This window comes from Phaenicophaeus curvirostris, chromosome 16 (assembly GCF_032191515.1).
Source record: "Phaenicophaeus curvirostris isolate KB17595 chromosome 16, BPBGC_Pcur_1.0, whole genome shotgun sequence".
In the NCBI taxonomy this organism is placed as follows: domain Eukaryota; kingdom Metazoa; phylum Chordata; class Aves; order Cuculiformes; family Cuculidae; genus Phaenicophaeus; species Phaenicophaeus curvirostris.
In genome coordinates, this window is record NC_091407.1 from 1,287,047 (window position 1) to 1,308,753 (window position 21,707).

The 21,707-nt window shown below is 42.1% G+C and overlaps 1 protein-coding gene and 1 long non-coding RNA gene across 7 annotated transcripts; one reads left to right on the plus strand and one right to left on the minus strand.

Moving 5' to 3' along the window:
* Positions 1 to 466: 466 nt before the first annotated feature.
* On the minus strand, positions 467 to 21,632 carry ABCC6 (ATP binding cassette subfamily C member 6). 2 transcript variants are annotated; one of them, XM_069870330.1, is made up of 31 exons: positions 21,591 to 21,632; positions 21,016 to 21,192; positions 20,524 to 20,649; positions 19,740 to 19,877; positions 18,590 to 18,715; positions 18,113 to 18,174; positions 17,199 to 17,330; positions 16,403 to 16,615; positions 15,921 to 16,098; positions 15,296 to 15,457; positions 13,706 to 13,798; positions 12,947 to 13,150; positions 12,624 to 12,770; positions 12,002 to 12,089; positions 11,631 to 11,700; positions 11,200 to 11,326; positions 10,535 to 10,711; positions 9,962 to 10,129; positions 9,270 to 9,447; positions 8,729 to 8,792; positions 8,097 to 8,217; positions 7,458 to 7,665; positions 6,462 to 6,772; positions 5,534 to 5,733; positions 4,926 to 5,052; positions 4,245 to 4,346; positions 3,346 to 3,492; positions 2,744 to 2,902; positions 2,337 to 2,503; positions 1,705 to 1,899; positions 467 to 1,164 (listed from the first exon to the last, which is right to left on the minus strand). In XM_069870330.1, exons 1-31 carry the CDS (start codon positions 21,630 to 21,632, stop codon positions 1,056 to 1,058), a joined length of 4,518 nt encoding a protein of 1,505 aa, XP_069726431.1. In that variant the 3' UTR covers positions 467 to 1,055. The 2 variants fall into 2 exon arrangements, 1 of the variants encoding a protein (XP_069726431.1); XR_011338588.1 differs by lacking the exon at positions 2,337 to 2,503 and having other exon boundaries at positions 1,051 to 1,164.
* On the plus strand, positions 9,866 to 21,038 carry LOC138727679 (uncharacterized). 5 transcript variants are annotated; one of them, XR_011338591.1, is made up of 6 exons: positions 9,910 to 11,618; positions 13,699 to 13,832; positions 17,239 to 17,356; positions 18,117 to 18,676; positions 19,363 to 19,468; positions 19,749 to 21,038. It is a non-coding gene; the product is annotated as an uncharacterized lncRNA (long non-coding RNA). The 5 variants fall into 5 exon arrangements; XR_011338593.1 differs by lacking the exon at positions 19,363 to 19,468 and having other exon boundaries at positions 9,912 to 11,618; positions 19,749 to 21,037; XR_011338590.1 differs by lacking the exons at positions 19,363 to 19,468; positions 19,749 to 21,038 and having other exon boundaries at positions 9,913 to 11,618; positions 18,117 to 18,990.
* Positions 21,633 to 21,707: the final 75 nt, after the last annotated feature.

Sequence of the window (21,707 nt, forward strand, 5' to 3'; positions counted from 1 at the left end):
AAGTAACACTTGAAAGATGCCAGAGGCTCCGCAGTGCCAGGATGGCACATCAGGCACTCAACTTGCACTCAAGAAGAAAACCAGAAATGAACAGGCAAGTCCCTGCCGTTTTCCCCATCTGCCAGGCTGCCACGCTGCAGGGATCAGGGAGGACACTTTCCACCATAAAAACGCCTTGTGGCCAAATCAATTCAGTAATGTTTGTGTTGGTGTTTGGATGTGCTCCCCTGTGACCAGCTGGCGTGTGGCAGCAGGGCTGTTCCAAGCCTTCAAGCTTAAGGAACGATGTTGTGCTGCCCACTCCCAGCCACGTTACTGTCCTGTGTCAGCGAGCCTGTGGTTTAGCCGGCTGGCTTCCTGCACGCACTCTGCCTGCCCTCTGTATAGCACGAGTCAGTCGGGGCCTCTCCAAAGCTGAGGGGAAAGAGATGGAATGGGTCTCATCTCCAGCTGTCACAACAGGCGTCCCCCAGGCAGCCTTGTGCTCAGTGCCATCCCGCTTCCTTTCCCAGCTCCCCAGTGGTTTTGCACTTGGGGTGACTCGATCCAGCCACTGCCTTGGAGTTCACTCTGTCTGTGCAAGAACAGCGCTCAGGCAAGCAGTCCCTAAGACATCACCAATTGCCTGGAACTTGGAACAAGCTGTAGACAGTTCTGTTTGTTTGCTACCAGTTAAATTCTTGTTTGCTGCCCATAAAATTTCGTAGGCTTTTAAAAATAACCTGTGTAATCTTTAGTATGGCAGCATATTTGCTATCCGTTTGTAGCATAAATCAGAAATACTGTGGTCTTTTTCGTTGTTTGCTTTTGTACCTAAGTTCTGGCTCATTTTCAGTGAGTGAAGTTTTGGTATCTGGAAACATAATTAAAATGGAATCACTAAGTTTCCTATGGAAATAACGGGTATTGCAAGTCATCCCTTTTCATCTACTCACTGTGGTTATGACTCAAACAAGATTTTGTTGAGTGCCAGTCATTGTAGAGTGAAACGAAGATTATTCAATTACAAGATCAATTATTCCTGGTAGTGGTGGCATTATGGTGTACTCTGTGAGTCAAGCAAGGCCTGATTCTTCCATCAGTCTGTAGAACAGTCCCTTCTGAGCTATTAAGCGCTCCACAGTATCAAATTCAGCTATCCGACCATTTTCCAAGACTAAAATCCTGTAAACATTAAAACAGAAGGGTAAGCTTTGGGATACACCAGCAGCTGTAATAAACTCTGTTATTTCTACTTATTTCTAAAACACATTTCTATACTTGCTTGTTATTCAGCCAAGCTTTCCAGCAGCTTTTCAGCTGGGAAACAACTGTGGGATAGAAACAGGCTACTGATGAGTGACTATTCAAGTACTGAGTTTTTGGGAGTTTTGGCCACTGAGACTGGAGTAAGATTTGTGAATGTGTATTTTAGCTTTGAGATTATAAGATGAAGCAGAGCTGTAGCTCTGGTTTTGCTGTCAGTGCGGGAAAAGAGGGTATGAACAAAGGATGAAATATAGGTGAATAAATGACCTTCAATTAAACTATTAATACCTAGCTGATGTAAGTTAGCCCCTACAATCTCTAAAGCAAAGCTTTGAGGGCTAAACAAGAAAAGCACAGAAATGAAATCGCTGTTCTCTTAACACTCTATGGTTTTCTAGTTTACGCAGGTCGTCTGTCCTTAGGTTTTCTCCTTAGGAAAGTGGCTGAAGATATTACCTGTTGCAGTCCATGATGGTGTTTATCCGGTGAGCTATTGTTAACACTGTGCTGTCTTTGAACTGAGTCCTCAGTGTGGACTGAATCTGGAGATCAGTTTCTACATCTACTGCTGCTGTGGCCTCATCTAGAATGAGGATTTTGGCTTTCCGAAGAAGCGCTCTGGCCAGACAAACCAGCTGTTTCTGACCAGTGCTGCAAGTAAGAAGAGGGATGGTAAACTGAGAGCAGTACTTCCTTTTCCCTGGGTCAGAATAAGTGATTAATTTGAAAATAGTAATGAAAAGGTGATTGTTCCTTTTTCTTAAAAGGGTTATTGAGGCTGGTGGCTCTGCAGGTAAAGCATGAAACCACCTCAGGAAATTAAGGGAGTGTAATAATGTATCACCCAGGAGAGCTACACTTAGAATGGGATTCCAGTGTTTTAAGTACTGCACAAACACAAGCCTCCACCGTGATTAAGTCTCCAAGATCTACCACTTGCTGTCTTATGATTTGATTTCATGCTGCTAAGAAGGGCAATGTTGCAGCAATTTTTTTAAATGGATTAAGCTCCTTGTCCCACGAGCTGCATGTTCTCCCTGTGCGTGGGCTGGCGCTGCCCTGCCACTGGCTTTGTCCACATGAGGTACCTGAGGTTTTCCCCTTGGTCAGTGCACTGATATTCCAACTGATCTGGTAAATCTGCAACAAAGTTCTTGAGCTGAGTCAGTTCCAAAGCTGTCCAGATGTCTGCATCAGTGTATTGGTTTAATGGGTCGAGATTCATTCTTAGAGAGCCAGAAAACAAAACTGGATCCTGAGCACAGAGACAGTACAAACAACTGAAATGAATTGTAAAACTGAGCTCTTGGCTTTTTTCCTGCTGGGTGGAAATCTCTGGCTAATGTTATATTGGATGGGAGACTAGAATGGCGTACAGATTATTTCCAACTCAGAAATTTCTGAATGCCCCTCCTCTCACAGAATCTTCATAAACCTTTTGTAGGTGTTAAGGTTTAACAACACTGCTGAAGCATTTTGGAAATTAATTTTGTACCTGGGGAATGACAGTTATCTTGGTTCTAAGGTCATGGAGACCTAGTTGAGCGATATCTAGTCCATCAATTAGGATTGTTCCTTCTGCAGCTTCCACTAATCGCAGCAATCCCACAGCAAGAGTAGATTTCCCAGCTCCCGTTCTTCCTGTTATGCCAATCTGTAAAGTGCAACGGAAAGCTTTTGGTTTTGATGTTGCTTGTTCTCCACAGTTGGACAGGCCTGTCATAATTTGTAATTGTTTTGTATGAAAAGGAATCTTGAAGGCCTCTGATGGGAAGAATAACTACACAACTTAGCAGCTAGAATAGGGCCTTGATGTAGCACTAGATTTGGGAAGTGAATTCCCCTACTGTATCTCTGCTAGTCTTCTGTGATATGAAACTTCACTCAGAAGAACACGTGTATGCAGTGATCCTGGATACGCTGTTTTGTACTAGAAGAGGTCTGCAGTGTGACTGATGTGCTCACACCTTCCTGCAGTTTTCACACTTATAAGTTAATACACCTTGGTGAGGGCAGGGACTGTTTCTGATCAGATCTGATCTTTGCAAAGCACCGTTCACACTTCACAGCTCTTCTGAAACAAGTGGCTCTGCTTACCTTCTCTTGGCCCTTGATGGTTAGGTTGATCTGCTTCAGTGCTAACTCCAAATGTGGCCTGTATCGCAAACTGTAGTTCCTAAATTCAATTCTTCCTTCCGTGAGCCAAACTTGATCTCGAAGTTTACCATTTAGAGTCCAGGGTGCCTAAATAGATGAAAACAAACAGCAGTATATAAAGCTGATTTAAATGACCAAATCAAGTGGCCATACTGGAATGGGAAGCTTATGAGGACATCGGTGCCAAATTCCCCTCATCTAGTTACTGTTTCCAAAAGAGAAAAATGCTTGTAACTTTCATACAGTAAATGCTTACTTTTTACTTTATGCAAATATGCTACTTGTCTTAACTAAGAATGAGGACAAACATTTGTTGGCAAGTCAAGAGTTCTGACATTATGAGTGGCTCAATAAAAACAGATTTATATGTCCCTGTAAACAGGACTGTGAAAGTCTCCTTTAGCAGGATCTCAGGGCAGCATATGAAGAAATAGTTTTAATGATTACAGAACCAAAATGATTGCATTGGAGACTTCTAGTGGCTAAAAGGCTATCTAGCAGCCATCAGTTATCAGAGTTGCATCTGAACTTGCACAGTAAATACTCCAAATATGGACAGAAAATATGGCTCATTCCATGAGAAGTTACCTAGTGAAGCTATTTTAATGGCAAGCTAAGATAAGGGCTTAACTGTCTTAATGAAATAATGATGATCAGAGGTTGAAAACCAAGTCTAGTCAGTTGGATAAAAAACAAATGCTGCAGTTCTTTAAAGGAAATATAACTGGACTTTTAGAAGGGGAAAATTAGGGTGTTTGTCCATGTGGAACAGAAAAGTTACTTGTTTAGTTTGCAGAGATGTTAATCTTTGCTAGTAAGGTCAGTAATTGGTTAGCTACCTCCTTAGGAGTCCTCAAGTATTCTCTCACTCTCTCCACAGAAACGATGTTGTTCTCTATTTCCGTCCAGGAGCGCACCATCCAGTTCAGAACACCAGTTATCTAGCAGAAAGAAATGGAAGCATTGGGGCAGATAAAACAAGTTTTGACCTGTGCTGGAGGTATCTGGTACTTTGTATTTATTTATAAAGACCTTATCAGCTACTCACTTCAGAAATCTTCCCTTAAAAGGCTAAAAGATAACCATGAATCCTTGTGCAAGTTTGTAAAGCCTAACCAGCTCCCCCTACAGCTACTTCTCAGCAAGTTATAGAGAATGAAATGCTACTGACTTGGATGCTAAGAGATAGGGTAGCTATTTCTTAGGTTGTTGTGTAGCCAGTCTACAAGCAGATAAGACTGACAGTGAAGACAGTGCTTCACCTGCTCAGAGCAAGCTGTGACTTTGAAGTATGAGTTTAGATGCAGGAAGAAATAATGGCTCGTGCATGTGTTAATCCCAAGGGGCCATGCACTCCACATGCTCTGGGTTTCAGCAATAACAGCAGCGTTTGGTAGAAGACATCTGAAAAGCCACATAAATAGTTCATAATTTCTTAGAAATTAAAATGGAAGCAGAAATTAAAATGCAAATTGCTTTTGATGAAAGGCAAGCATGTTATCACTTAAATGCAGCATTACCTGAAGAGCGTATGAAATGGAGAATCCAGCGGTTCCGGGACTGAGATGTGTTCTCCCCATTGCTGCAAATAATGCTGCAAACAACACAACTCCATTGCCTAGAAACTCCAAGTTTGCAGCAAGCCACCTGAAAAAGGAGAGTAAAGGCCATTGCTAGGTGCCCTCTTCCTTCCTCTCAATACCATCTGTGATGATTTTGCAAAACACTTGTGGAGCTGCTGGGGTACAGGGTGCTCAAGAAAGCTCTGGTTGTGCCCTGTCTGCTTTTACCCTGAAGCTCATGAATGGCTCCAGTCTGTCCCAGCTGGCTCGCTTACAGTTTTGGTTAGGATTTTTTCCAAGGCCTGTTGGATGATACCTCTAGCAGTGGATCAGCACATGTGTGCACAGCCACATAGCAGAGATGTGAGCACATCAGTTGCGTGAGCAGCACGTTGCCAGAGAGAGGCGCACGGTGAGTGGCAATGAAAGAGGCTTCCCTACCCCCAAAACACTGTTCATTCCCATACCATCTTCTGGCTCCTCCACCCAAGCCCCACAAGCAGCCATCTCCACTGACCAAGGCCATCAGAATAAAACATGATTTTCTTTACGCTGCAGATTTGTACCTGTCAGCGACTGCACCAGGGAAGGATATTCGCTGATTCTCATCCACTAGAAAATTGCTCTTCAAAATAAACCTCTCCTGGACTTTGTAAGCACGGATCACACTTCTCCCTTGGAAAGTTTCTGAAATGTGTGAGTAGATGGGTGACCTGCTGGCAGCCTCTATGCGTCTCAGCTGGCAGGAGGTGATGACGTAGAAATGCTGGTACAAAGGGAAATTGAAGGGGAAGTGATTAGAAGGTTTATTCCTCCCTGGAGGTGCTCCCCAGAAAACTTGGGAAGGGTTCAACAAGTACTTAGTATCCTAGTGTTATAAAACGTAATGTGTAGGTAGATGTCCTTAAAATGTAAGGTAGCATTTCTGCCTGTATGTCCTATGTTCATTAAGAATAACACTAAGGTTAGTTAATGCAAAGTAGCCAGTGTATTCTGAACTCAACATTTACATTCTCTCGTAGACCAGCCCTTTGTTTGATGGAGAACAGAGGTGTACTTGCACCCTTATTTGCCCTTTCCTCATGTTCAGTCTTAGCTGGCAAAGAATTTGAGGTTTCAGAGCCCAGTGAGAGAGCTGCATGGCATATATGGATACATTAAAAAGCCGTGTAGGAATTCTGGAGGAAAGGAAAAAATACCTTTTGTCTTAATATGATTTTGTTTACAGTTATGGACAGAAGGAATGTAGCTCTAGGTGGGATTTGATCTGCAGATCAGAAAAGCACAAGCCTTTTTGTGAGGTCTCTGGGATGCTTTGAAACGCTGAGGTGATGTGTGAAGAGCCACTGTCATTATTTTTGTTCAGATGGAATTTGAGAAGATGAAACTAGTTTCTGCGTGTGTCCTCTCCTAAGAAAGGGAAGGAGGCTTTCTGCAGAGATACAGCCAAGCTGCCTCAGCCTCTATGGTTTGTGTATCGCTGTGATCTCCTACCTGGAATACAGCATAAAGAACAGTTAAGGGCACTATGGCTATTGCTGCCATCGGTGTAGCCACTAGAATCACAAGGTAGATCTCCAGCAAGTTGAACAAGAATCCCAGCAGGGACTTCAGCTTGTCAGGGATGACAGAATCGACAGCATCCATTTCTCTGGAGAAGCGGTTCAACAAGTTTCCAATGGGTGTTTGCTCAAAGAAGACCATTGGAGATCTAGCAACGTTCCCCAGCAACTGCAGAAACAGCTTGTGTGATGCTAATACGCCACCTAGAAGCACTGCTGCTACAGAGGCAAATCTGAGCAGGGCTGTAATGTAAAAATAACAATAATTACTAGGTCTGAACAAACTAACCTTGGAGTTCCGCTTTGTAAGGTCATCATTTTTTTAAAGTGACCAATAGAAGTGGCCATTTTTAAAGGGAAAGGTTTACAGAAATCTGGAGTTCCACAACTGGCTGTTTTTCTCTCTTTTTACACTCTGATGACCTAAACCAAGATTTTATTCAGCATGGAGAAAAGCCACTGCTCACGCTTTGATATGATTCATTTACACTGGAAGATGGCAAGGGATAAGAAGGAAGATATGCAGAAGCTATTGGATATATATGGGGGCAGGATAGAAAAATAAGGATGTTGTAGTTCTTCTATTGCTGAATTCTTTTTAAGGGCTCAGGTCATTCAGTTCTATTAGGAAATACAGAGGAAGACACTATTCATAGTGGTCTGCTGAAAGGCACATGAGATCATTTCTAGCATACCATAAAGCAGAATTTCAGGCAGTAGCACTAGAAATGTTTTGCCTTAGAAATCCTCTCTGTGCACCAGAGTCTGTAGCTTTAGGCCCTGTGCCAAACCTTTAGGGCTGGTGCCAGAAGCCCAGGAGGCTAAGCACCCATGGGTAAGCACTTGTTTATATTCCGAGAAAACATTCTGAATATGGGAAAGGGAGATGGAAATACACAGAAGAATTAGATGAGCAAGTTAAACTAACCTTGAATGACTCCTAGTGCACCAAAGACTCCAACTCTCAGCTCTGTGTGCTCTTGTGTCCCATTGTGGACAGGGTCATCTGTCCAGATGCTGAGCCAGTAACCACGAAAAAATGACACAGCTTGCTGACACGTGAACAACAGGATGATGTACACACACAGTGGTGAGCCTGTCGCCTTCAGGTAAGCTGCATAAATTGAAACATTAACCTAGAGCGAAACAGTTGGGGAAAAATAGAAGGAGAGGTTGGGAGGATCAAGCTTGTTAGCAAGGAAAAGCACCTTCAAATCGAGGAATGATTTATTATAGCATATCTACTTGGTAATATATCATGGAGTAGAGCAACTCTTAATTCATTTTTTGTTTTCCTTATGGATGCATAATGAAGCCATACTGAAACAAATCCATGGTATTAACGAGTTATGATCAACTGATGAACGTTATTGCAACAGGCTTGTGTTACTGGAACACATGAAAGGCTTTCCTTACAGAATCACCAGGTTGGAGGAGACCCACCGGATCATCGAGTCCAACCGTTCCTATCAAACACTAACCCATGTCCCTCAGCACCTCGTCCACCCGTGCCTTAAACACCTCCACAGTGTGTGTCTTTGCCTGTACAGCAAGGTGCTGTGCTTACCCTGCCATGCCGAGTTTTCTCTCCCTTTGTTAACCTTTCTTTGGTGGCTGCAGCAGCAGTACAGTCTTGACTTAGAGGAATGGTCTCCCTTCCCACAGCAGAAGCTTTGGCTGATTTGTCACTTCATAAAGAAAACAAAAATCCTTTCAGTTTTTAGCCAAAGCAATGAGTGTTCTAAAGCTGGATATCTTTACCCATCCACCCCTATATTCACGTCTATTCTGAGGGCTGCAGTTTTCGGGGCTCTCCAGACCAATCCCAACCGCTGTCTCTATCCCAAGGACTGGACTTAGTCAGGTTATTAACAAACAGAGGCTTTAGGCATTCACTAGTTGTGGCTGGGTTGAAATGATTCAGACCTTACAGCCCCACTGGGAAGTGAACAGCAAACAAATGCATCAGTGTGCTTTGTGCTTTAACTTTAGTACGAAGTCTGGCTCCTTGTGAGATACAGAGAAAATGTTAGTCACCATCCAGATTCAAGAACCGTTTCTTATCTATTCTTGAGTTTTGCTTGTTTGTTCATATTATTAATTTACAGATCAATCCCAAACTTGTATCATACTTAGTAAGAGCCTCCATGTAGGCTTTTGGAGCAAGTTATTCAGTGTCTGAGACAGCTTTAAGCTTACCTAAAGAGCCTCTCCTGTGAATGACCACTTCTAGAGGTGATGGTGCCTTTGGTGTCTCCTATAGCTGTGAAATAAATGCATTTTTTTCTCTCTAAATGCTTTAGAATCCCATATTGTCCTTTATAGCCTTTGAGAGATTAATAATAGAGGAAAGCTTCATTGCAAATAATTGTTTCTAAGGGTAGAAATATCAAGGTGAGGCTTGAAGAACAGCACGTATAATCAGTAATTGTTTACTGCATGATTGTCTACTAAGATGGATCTGTTTGTTGAAGCACCAATTTTAAGGTGATGAGTCAGCTCATTTGACAGGCAAATTTTCCCCACACAAAGCGGCAGCTTACAGTGATTGGATCTCTACTTTCAATGTCCCTAACAGAACAATCATAAGACTAGTTTTTCCATCCTCTTTTCCCTCTCTTCAACTACAAACAGCAACAGATTCCCTCGCACTCCCCAAGTTCCTTAATGTTAAGTGTAATATTAACGAAACAACTGACTGATAAACCTAGGAAGAAGGATTCCAACTGATTTAGATTACCTGGAAAACCAGTCTTCTCTTCTGCAGGAATGTGTGAATGAAGAAATTCTGCAAAGCCCCCATTTTTCTGTAAAAGTTCTTGGTAGGAACCAATTTCAGAGATTGTTCCATCCACCAGAAAAACAATGTTGTCCACTTGAGGCAAAATGTTGATCGCGTGTGTCACCAACACACGAGTCTGCTTGAACAAGGAGGGAAGGGAACAGTTACAATTGTTCTGCTGTTTCCGTGCTCACTCCAGCTGTTGCAGACAGACAAGTACTCAGTGTCTGTTATGATTTTTACTAATGTGGAGGTATTTTTGTGATTTATTCCTATCACTTCTGACTGTTTCTTTAATGAAGTTTATCTTTGCAGCATGGGTTTGTGCCCACATTGAAAGTGCAGAAATTGGGAGTGGAGGATTGAATCAACTTGCTTTGTGTCACACACAGCATAAAAGAATGACGATGGGGACTGAAGCCTGAAGTCCCAGGCTAGCACCCTGTGTGCAGGAGGACCATTTGGTTGGCTCACTGACCCAGTTCCCTGTTGTTGATTCCCCTCAGCCTGAAGCTCTCAAGTAGGATCATGTTAGCTGGAGAGTATGTCACATTTATTTTCACTGAGTAAGTATTTCAGAATCAAATTTGCGTCTGAAAACTTCATCAATGTGAATGGAGTTAGAGTGCAGTTTGGGATTTGTAACACACCTTGTCCTTCAGTAAGCCACTGGGTCCAAGAACACGTTCAAAAATGTGCTGTCCAACGTGGGCATCAACAGCTGAGAGGGGGTCATCAAGTAGGTACACTGAAGCGTTCTGGTACACGGCACGAGCAAGGTTCACTCTTTGCTTCTGCCCTCCAGATATATTTAGTCCCTGTAAAAATGTATTGACACTGTTTGTTCCAAAGCTACAGCATATTTGCCAACTCTTGGCTGCATTTTGCACTGAGCTTTTATGACTTCCTTATTTATAAATCAGCTTTTCTGCATCCACCATCCCCCAACCCCATCCAGGCTCTTGAGATGCAGAGGCAGCTTCTCTTGAGCTAAAAAGGACCCAAAGATGACTTGGATACGTAGATTTGGCATTAGGCGTATCTCTGGTTAGGTTAACTGTCAGGAGGTGAGCTTCAGATCCCATTACAACGTGGCCTGACTTCAGAAATTACTGAGCACCTCCTCCTGAATGTTTAGACCTTTTGCAGGTGTTTTAAGCAAGACACCCAAAGCTGTAGCTACTCATGGAAAAGTTGGCCAAAATCTAAACCTAAACCAGTACCTTCTCTCCGATTTCACTCTTCTGCCCTGCAGGGAAGTTCTCAAAGTCCAGCTGCAGTGCACAAGCATCTATCACTCTATTGAACCATGTTTCATCCATCTCTTTCCCAAAGAGAATATTATCTTCTACTGAAGCATTTTGTATCCAAGCTTGCTGGGGGACATAAGCTGTGGTGCCCTATAAAAATAGAAGTAGAAGAATGTTAGCAATCTTTTTTGCATAAACTCAATTTGACACTGTGGACAATCATCTTTGAAGAAAAGCTCTCCCAATTCCATAAAGCTAATTAGCTTTGTAGAAATCTGGAATGACCATCACCATTGACAAGTCTCAGAGGGCTTTGCAAATAAGCCTGCACTCTCAGTGTCTTTTAGAAGAGGAAACAGAGGTGCAAGTACATGACACGATTTACCACAATGCCCCTTCAGCTCACCCTCAGAGTGGGAAATGGAACAGGATCTTTGAATTCCTGTTCCAGTTCCCATCCTCAAGGGCCAGGGTCATCCAGAAGGTCTTAAGCACCTTCAGATAGTTGAATGCAGGCTGTTACATACAGCTTTTGTTAAAATTCAGCATTAAATGGGTTTTCATCAAATACCTTATGCCTTGGTTAAGTTTATTCCCGAAGACAGTCCAACTAGAAGCAAATGCTTGGGAAAATTTACCTTCATGGTCACCCAGCCATCTGTCTTCTCCAGCTCACCAAGTAACGCTGACAGCAAGGAGGACTTTCCAGCACCCACCTGGCCAACTACAGCAACCAATGAGCCTTGGGGCACAGTAAGATCTATGCTATAGAGAAAAGATTAGTCTCTTATTACCTTTTAGATACAGGTTTTAAACTGTGTAAAGATGATAGTCCCCATATAATAAGGCAATATCTAAATACAGGCACCTTCCTGTTTATGTGCTCCCAGGCATAAAAGCAAGATTACATTTTGTCTGATTTCATTATATATTTCCAGAATTCAACATTAAATATGAAGCAAACTCAGAAGCCTCTAGATATTCCATACTGATTTCACTTAGGCCCTGAGGAATTAGTCAGCATCCACCTGGACCTACAGAACTGAGATGATTAAGAGTAAGTCTGTACCTTTTAAGACAAGGAGAACTTTCTTTGCCCCAGCAAAAAGTCCCATTTCTTATGGTGATAGTTGCTGGTACTAAAACATGAAAAGAAATAGAACACTTGTAAATTCAATGGTAGGTACAGAAACATCCCTATTTATGTGACTTTATGTTTCAGTGCGTATTTATATTACATAAAATTAACCTTAAGTATGAAAAGAAGGGGTTAATTGCTAGATTAGATGTCATTGTTAGAAATAAATAGGCATGAGAAATAAAGCGACAGTAAGGGGTAAACATTTTTCTCTCTTGACAATGGGAGGCACCCCAAGGGTCGAAGTTGAACAATGGAAGCTACTCCTCTTAGAAGACCACAATGCTAACACAGAAGTTTACCACAGTCAGAAGTATTTCTGCTTGAGCTCTCAGGATTCAGTTCTTCCAAATTCAGAAAAGATGCCAAGCGGTTTAAAGAAACTTTGGCCTGAAATGAAGATGCACACAGAATAAGATCTATAATAGAAAGAAGTCTTCTTAGGGTGCAAGAGGGAAGTGCAATTTCCCAGTTTCTTACTGGACAATGACTGGGCTAGCAGGGTTTCCACTGATCTCCCACGGAGATTTTGTTCCATCTATTCTGAGGTGTTTGGGGATCTTGTTTACTAGTGGACAGGTATGGTTGGACTTGATGATCTGAGAGGTCTTTTCCAACCAAATGACTCTATGCTTTCTGCGATTAAAAACAGGAAGCAACTCTGAGATCTCATGGTGCTTGTGCCTGGCCCTAAAAGACTTAATAGCTCTTGGTGGTGACTGTTTTGTCAATATGTGGACTCCCTGGAAAAACAACACTACAAAGTACCTTTAGCTGCAAGTCCTAGAACTTTGCTGTTTCAATTAGCAATTAAATAGCTACCCGTGATGTTCAAAGCCCTAAGAAATCCATCTTCTCCTGTTAATGATGATATGCGAAAAAACGCTTATGGCCGAAGAAAAAGGAACACAGCCGGCAACTAACCTGGACAGCAGCATTTATGGAGAATGGCAGGAAGGAGTGTGCAGTGTTGAGGATGTTGATCAGTGTTAAAGATACAAAGGCCTTCTGAGCATCCAGAACATGTGTGTTATCCACCAAGGTGTAGACAGCAAACATGACAAATGCGATCTGGAAGGGAGCAAAGGAAACAAACCATTTGCTTCAGACAGGGAAGAGAATGGAAGAGATCACAAACTCCTCCAGGCAGACATTTTCTTTAGCTGTCCCACAGGAAAAAATCTGTCCAGACACGAGTATAAAGATAAATGGAAGTAACAGCACATGTAGGAAGGTGAACTACTAACCAGGAAAGTTGATGAATGGAAAGAAGCTAGTGATGCTGAGAAGAGAATCTGAGATCTTTTTAGGGCCTGAAGTTCTTGCTTCCGGATACCGAGTACTTTCTCCATGAAGGTTTTCTCCCAGCCATACACTTTGATTACTTTAATGTCGCTGAGAATGGCATTGGTGAGTTTGGCCCGCTCATCTTTATGTTTCATCTGTGTTTCCTGTAACAAATGGTTTGAGTTTTATAATTTAATAGGTTGAATGTTTAACAGTGCAATTATTCTGAAGAACATGCCTTATTCCTGCCTGTGAATTCTTAATAAGTTTCCCTGCAGCTAGGCCGTGTATACTGTTTTACTTATGAATCTTCCAGGCTACAGAATATTTTGCTTTTCATCTTCAGAGCTTTATTTTTACTGGCAGTAGGTTAAAAAGGGAGAAAAGGTGGGCAAACTGAACCATGCAAGAGTTTTCTCTAAACTTCAGAAAACTTTGCAGGCTTCAAATCCTCTTATGTTCCCACAGACCGTCATGATTGGCATGAATAACAAATATTAAGCCACTACTTGATGGCAATTGTTAGTGATATGCTTCAGTGCAGTACTACTTTTTTATTTGTTTTCTTTTGCAACATGCTTACTGTAATCATCAGTAGCCTTGGGTTCCATGTCATCCTTTCCTGGAAGAGCATGACACCTTTTAACTTAGATTTAAAAGTAGTATCCTAGCATAATTCAAGTCAGTAAACCACTTTGTTTTTATGAAACAGAATGTACCTGAAACTGACTCCTCTTCTTGGTGATCATAAAATTCAGAGGCAAAAGAAAAAGGAATACAACAATCGAGCTCAAGGCAGATGGCCCAAGAAGCTGCCAAAAAGAAAAGGAAAGAGGAGAACTTATGGTGATTACTAGAAATTACTGTTTTCCATTCTCCCTTGCTTTCCTTCCCTCTTATTTAAATTTGTAACAGGTATTCCTCATGGCTAAGACTTTAATCTTGTCTTTGTCTTTCCTGGGAATTGTGGTCTCTAAGCACTGTGGACTGTTAAATCTCCAGGCAGGGTAACTGCTGTCATCATGCTTTGCTGAATTTATTTGCTTCCCTTTTAGGAACCAGATTAGTGCTGAAAGCCATCCAGAAGCATGCTGGAAATTCAAGTAATATCTGTTTCTGCCCATCTGATCTTGGATGCGTTAAGGACATCTTGTGGCTGGCAGAATTAAGTGACCCAAAACAAAACCAGGTTTTGTTTAAAACACAAACTCAAACCCTCAACAAACTAAATAACCCAGCTTGTCTGGATTTACATCAACTGGTGAGACAAAATGGGAGCAGAACACTGTGCCACGTACTCTTGGATACCAGGGGTCATAACGACTTGCATATCAAACCAGAGAGCTCATCTCTCATGGTTTAGCTACATGGTCTCTACAGATGGCTGAGTGCTGTTTTACACAGAGAGAAAAGCATTTTTTGCACAAATAGTCTATTAATACTCGCAAACAAAGTGTAAATTATGCTCCAACTACATGCAAACACATTCAGCTTGTCATCATCACTATAGAAGGGATGATGATTTTTCAACAGTCTGTACCATGGCTACTAATTTTCCAAGGTCATAGTATCATGCCAAGTACAAGGCACAGTCCATCTTTGTTAGCAAAGGAAACTCTCAAAGGCCTCTGGAAAGCTCTTGGGAATAAACTGTCTCTGCAGTGCTCAGACTTCCATTTGGTGTGCTGCCGAAACAGGGCTTTATCGTGCTGAGAAAACACTATACATTGAGTTAGGGGAAAACAAGGACCTTTTAGATTATCATCCTATATTTCTAATTCAGGTTTTGTTCTCTCCTTGCTAAACTCCTTGATACCTATGAAATTCAATGTATCCAGTAGTCTTTTGGGATAGTACCTTACTTTGCGTCAAACTCTTTCACTGATCTTGTAGTAATCAGGCTTCAGGATGAAGTATGTCAAGTTACTATTTCCGACTACTGCCCTTTACGGTCTGTAACTATGCTGGAGAGCTGGAACTGGACGCTTAGCCTGCACTGGGCCACCACATTTTTGTTGGAAAGAGCTGGAAGTTTCAGTCAGCTCAAGTTGACCGTGCTCATGGTCTTTCCCATACAAGAGACAGAATACACAGGTGACAAAGAGAAGAGAAGGATCAGGTAAGGATTCTTTACCAATAACCATATCTGCTACAAAGAAAAGCGAACCCACCATACTACAGAGCTAAGAAAAACACAGAAATTTCAGGTTATTCAGACCAGGAAAGCTCTAAGCAGAATTTTGAAAACTCTCTTTTCCTTTGATACCTAGAATAGAAAAGGATTGATAGGTATTGTTATCATATTTTACCTGCCACAAGAAGACAAAGCAGATGATAATCCGAATAGGAGCAAGCCAGGTCCCATTAAAATAGATAATCAGGTCCATTAGCTTCTGGACATCAACAGATACCAGATTAACAATTTCACCTACATTTGTTACTTTCCTTGATGCATCTGACATAACTAGGATCTAGACAGAGTAGAGAAGAAATGAAAAGTGTCATCAAACAGCAACTTCAGTCCAAAAATCAAACAACTTTCTTTTCTGTATAAAGAAAGAAAAATAAGAGAATGGAGAAAACTGTCAAATCCTGGCTAATGAAAATGCACTGTTTGCGCCTGGATATGTGACTTCACTTTAAGATGAAGTATTTACTCCTTTTCCTAGCCATAATCTACAGCATAAGAAAGTTTATGTTGCTTTTTCCTCTTTCCTTTTCTTGGCTTTTCTTTCTGAGTTAAAAGCTGAAAAACAAATAGTAAAATGCCTCCCACATACTGTTCAGAGATGAATATAGCACAGAACTAAATCCTTAATGATTATAGTTTCTAATAACATCTCCCATGATCATGTTAAGAACAAAATACCAACATCATCACTAGTAAGGCACGTCTAGAAAAAAAGGAGGTTGAAAAGGAAGCTTCAGACTCACCTTCCTGTACACAAGCCCTGTTACAGCAGTTTTGAGTCTCAACCCCAGAACAAGACACATGTACATATATCGTTGTTCAAACAGAGTCTGGAGACAAGCCAAGAGGAACATGGTGAAGGCATAGAAATAACCATGCCAGCTTGGCGCTTCTTGATCTTCAATGAACTCCAGGAAAAGACTGCAAGTCACAGCAAAATGTTGGTGAATCCTCGTTGAACTGATGAAATATCAGACATGTAAAAATGCAGAAATAACAGGGATTTTTTCTGTATTGTCTCTGCCTGATCATTATCAGTAAAATGATAGAAGAACACGGAAGTGTCCTATAATATTCTGATTTTTTACATTTAGCAGGTTGAAGCAACCTCTGATCTCAGCATCTCCTCGAGGAGAGTGAGTGCTGGCACACACATCTCTGTGTGAACTTATGGACACAGCAATTTTGTACATATGATAAAAATATATCACAAATCTGTACATACCTCAGTACCTTTGGGACAGAGAACAAGAAGACATCACAGATAACTAAGCAGACGGTGCCGAAAAAGAAGTAGGTTCCAAACATGCTCCAAAACATTTTCAGTAAGGGCCCACTCTGACTGTGCTCTGATCGCAGTAGAAGCTCCGTCTCTTCAACTTCTGCTATGCCGCTTTCACTCTTCTGATCCTTTTTAAATGTAACAGACTCTGTTTCTCTAAAGAAAGAAACAATGGGGAAGCTATCCTCAATTGGAGAAAGCTTGGGTATCTTGTGCTTTCAAAGCTTCATTACGTATCTCACACTGGGTCTCATGCCAAGTCCAGTTTAAATGCTCATTAAGAAATGATCCCTCTCACAAAAAACTTACAGGCCTGTGCTTCCAGAAATGGAGGGATGTTCTCCAGCAGATTTCAACACTTAAAGTCAGATTTTGCACAAAGGAACTCACTCACTGAAGAGTAAAAACCCCCAAGTTTTCACAGCAGAGCATTACTTGGACCATTTTATGTATGCTATCCTTTCTTTCCTTCTTGTTTAATGGACAAATAATTCAGTGGGACCAAATCTTTCAACTACTCTCTGGTGTGGATGGGAAGCACCTAGCGGAGCGTACGTTCAGCGCCTGAATGTGTGCTGAAGCAGTCTATCTGACCCTTTGTGAAGAATAGAGAAGTTAAAACCTGTTTTGAGATGGCACACCAGCACTTGTGAGGGTATTTGCTTACACCATCTAGAGGCAAGGGAGAAAAAAACTGCCCAGGTGAGCCCATGATGCACACTCTAGATCAAGTACTCACTGCTGGGTTCTTCTGTGACACTTCTTCCACTCTCTTTCAGCCCAGGCAACAATTTCTTCAGAGGAGTCCTCTTTCCTCACAGACCACAAGTCATCCACCCCCAAGGACTGTTGAAAGCCTTTCTGGACAAGCCTGGAGAACACACAGACTGCTGTAAGGTAAGCACAGAAGTATTTGTAGTGCACGTAATGTTTTCAAAACAGATATTCTTTCAGTCAGTGCACCACAGTGAGCACACCAGGACTTATTTAACACTACTCAGGACTGTCCTTTCCCAGAATAAATATGAGTGTTCAGGATCAGCAGTTTTGCTTCAAATCCCTACGCTATCTTCTGTCAACATGATAAGCATTTGTGAGTAAGCCCTCATTTCTAGTCCATGCTGAGAGCTGGGTCTTGGCCTGTAGGGCTTAAGTTCAGTTTAACTTACTCTGTGACTCAGTGAAACACAGATGAGGCCTTATCATAGCGGCCCAAGGTATGAAATTGTTTTGTATCTGAGTACTAAGCAGCGGGCTGGGCCAATGTCCTCATTCACTACTTCCTCGTGCCCAGTATTTGTTACAGGAAGGCCTGGCAGGCAGATAGGCTGTGGCTGGTGTACAGTAATCTTTTGAGATTGCTGGGGTCTATTTCAAGATTGGGAGGGCAGAATGGAAGTTGGAAGGGGGAAAAGCATTATCCAGAATCACAAATTTGTATTTTGAACTACTTTGAGAAAAGTGTTAAATGTTTATAATTTCATCTTGTAAGAAGAATACCTCAAGTCCCCAGAAAAACAACTTAAAACCTTACTGCATAAGCTAACTTGGGGGCTGAGATTTTTCCTACTGGCTGTCATCTATATCTCTTCTTATGCTGCTGTTTTTTTTCTGATATTCTATCAAACCATGTCTTTTTCTGTGTTTTCTTACCCAGAGAACCACCAGTATGTGATTTTGGAAAGAAAAGAGCTGCTGGCTTCAGGACACTGATTCTGATGGGAGGAAAAACATGGGTGATATTTATATATAGAAAAGGGCACGTGTCAGATGAATATAGTCCCCTTGTGTGTTTCCCCAGGAAAAGCAATGAAGTCACACACACCCCATTCATTGACACCAACAGCATATTGTGGAGGATCAATGACTTTGGAGAATTAGACTTTGAATAATGTCTCAGATGGAGGCACAAACAATATAATTCTTCATACCCAAAGACATTTATTTTCTGAAGCTCTGCCACACTTGACTCTCAAAGAGTACTGCACAGGAAAGCATGAGGAAGCGGTATAAGCCCTACCTACTGGCTTCAATGAAAATAAACACGAACATGGATAGATGAGGTTTTTAGTTTTTAAAAACATGCATCGAGAGACAGAGTAATGTTACGATAAGCTATATTACACTTACAGGATTGTTGACAGCTTCAGAGAAGAAGGGAGGGTGATCAACTAAGCAGAATAACACAAGTTCTCCTAGCACCAGGATGGTGAAAAGGTAAGTTGTAACGTGGTGGAAACGGTCTTCCAGGAAGCCCTAAGAAACAAGAGTACTGTTGAGAATGAGGTTAAGAGGCTTCATGCTATATCAGCGAAGAAAGATAGCTTCTCATGTTTTACCAGTCATAAGCTCTGAGTTTTAGTTTGAAGTATGAGGTACACTTATTTTAACTATAGTTATGTAGAGCTACTTAAATACGTAACTCCTGAAACTGGAATTTCAGAAAATGCTAAATAATGGACACATTTTTTTTTTAGTAACAGTGGCTTCACAGCAGTCTAGTCAAATCAGACATCCACATGGCATCATTATTCAGGGAACTTGAGGTGTTTTGTGGGACAGAAGCTCCTTGCTCACCTAGTGGGATGACCAGTTGATAGAATAAACCGTCTGCCAGGTTTTATGGTGTGTTCAAGGGGCCCCATGAAGGGTGCTCTAATTAATTTTGTGAATGAGAAAGAGAAAAAACAAGCAAAAGGTCTGATTATTTTTCGAACTGAATTTTGATAGCAAGAAGCAACAAAGTGTTATTACTACAGGAATCCTTGTATCTGCATATCATTCAACACAGCAGGACAAGCAAGTTCCCAACTCTCTTTTGACTAGTGGCTACATATTTTTCCTTTATTACTTAAACACACAGGTAACACAAACTTTTGTTTATTTCTTTTTGTGATGGAAAGGTACAACTGTTTGCCTGAGGAAAACAGCCACTGACAATGCCTCAGATGTGTAAACCCAGCCAACGTTCCTTCACAGTCACTGCAAATACCCAAATAAGAAAACTGTGTAAGCTATCAACATATTCATACTGATAGAAAATCTGCTATAAGGTCACTTTTTAGTTGGCAGTGTTTATGTTCATTTTGCTTTTAGTCATGCTCTGCCTGCATTGAAAGAAACAACATGGATGGAGATGCCAAAGTGTCATCAGTCATTTTTCTCAGCATACACCTTAAGAGAGGAATTTCTCCACCTCTCACAATCAACGAGGGAAAAAGAGCCCTGTTGTTCAGAGACTTCATGCCCCTGCATGTCAAATATAGATGATTTCACTTACTCTTTCCAGGGCATGCTGGACTTTGGATGTAAACATCGCAACTGCAGCCATGAACGACAGCAGCCAGTAAATCAACAGGATGCCTGAAGACTGGATGCCTGTCATTCTTTCTGCTTGGGTAAGAAATATGGCAAGGATCTGTGAGGAAGAACAAATTTGGCCAAATAACTAACTGGTAATGGAATGCCAAACGTTATTATAAAATTAATGGACACAATAAGCGAAAAATCAGTTAGTTTCTTGCGCAGACATTCCAAGATGTTCAGAGCTGCAGTATTGTTCCTAAAAGGCTAAAACTGAAAGCATTATGTGCAATTTTGCACTCAAGAACGTCTCTCCAGAAAGGGCAAGTAATAAAGCTACAAGTGGGCCAACAGGCTGGGAGGATGTCGGCCATGAAGATGCAATGACAGAAGGGGAGGATAGGCATTTAACAGAAATCCCATTTCATTCTAAACCATACTAAATTGCACACAACGATTATGAGAAACTAGATCTTGTCTTGGGGCGAGACCTCTTTCTAAACTTGACTGTGTTTTCTAAACATTCTTGTGACTTGTACTCTGCCTGCTGGGGTCTGTACTGTAGCTGTAGAACCAGTGCTCCACCCCAGCTCCAAATCCCTTCTGTGTCACACAGCACAAAGTCACAAAGCTCATCTCCAGCCTTTCACTCCCCATCAGCTACCTTTGTGTTCAGTAATACTGAGGAACGTGGGAAATACAAGGTCTGCCCCAGGAGGGCTAAGCTGAGCCACATGCAGCCAAAACAAAGGAAGAATTACCATTGTGATTCCCACTACAGTGGGACTAACGAAGAACGCTGGAGCCCGTGGGATTCCTTGGGTTATCTCCCACAGTACGAAGAAGACGTTAGAAAAACACAGTATTACCAGGAGGAATCCAAGGACCTGGGGCAGAGAGAGCAAACACATGTTGGAACGGACTGAAATGATGGTGGGATGATCTATTGATCGGACTGAAATGATGGTGGGATGATCTATTGATCGCCTGGGCAGTAAGACTGGGGAGGTGGAAAATCAGGTTTGGGACAGAGTTTTATGAGAAGTAGAAGGGAACCAAATGAAAGTACAGGGGAGAAGATCTTATGCTAGTTCTTCCTAAAACTTTACTTGATTTACAGTGACCTGACTTTACCTGAGCCTGTAAATGTCAAAGCAAACACAGATCATCAGAAAAGAGTTAATGATTTAAAAAACTAAGTTCTGCATCAAAGCTGTGGTAATGCCAGGATCATCCCCATCCTCTACCCTTACCATTTTGGTTTTGAAGATGTGGGACATCCTGATATAGCCTTTGCTTTTGCGTCGAAGGTACAAGTAGTAAAGAGGAGAACAGATCCAAAGATAGGCACAGGGGATCCAAGCAATGACTGTACTCTGAAAGCAGCAGGTAAATCTCGGGGTGCTCGTATACCACGTCTGATTCCAGTCCTGTCACAGAATCAACACAGAGGGGAGACAGGAAAGCTAATGCTTGCAGAATTTCACCAGGTAATGCAAGTTGCTAATGATACAACTGAGATCGGCCTTCATTTAGCATTTGAAATGTCAAAAGCATTTGGCAGCAGAGGGGCTGCTGGAGAGCAGCGAGGTGTCACCCGTGAGCGGGGGAGGGAGGCCTCGGCAGCAGCTTGTGGAGGGCGGTGAAGGAGAAAAAAGAAAAAAAGCTCAGGAAGTTAAAGTTGTGGAAGCAAGGACGTGTATCACAACTCGAGACCGAAAAGAGAAGGTAGCTGAGTTACTGAATATGGAAAGAGGAAAAATAATTCGGGAATGACAAAGATTCTGGGAATAAGTGAAAGGTGTGGAAGCGAGGGCCGCTCACTCACCCCCAGCCCCGCGGGGCCGCACAGCGCGCCGCCCGCCGCCATGGCCCCGCTCGGCTCCGCTCGGCCCCGCTCGGCTCCTTTCGGCTCCCCTCGGCCCCGGCTCGGCTCCCCTCGGCC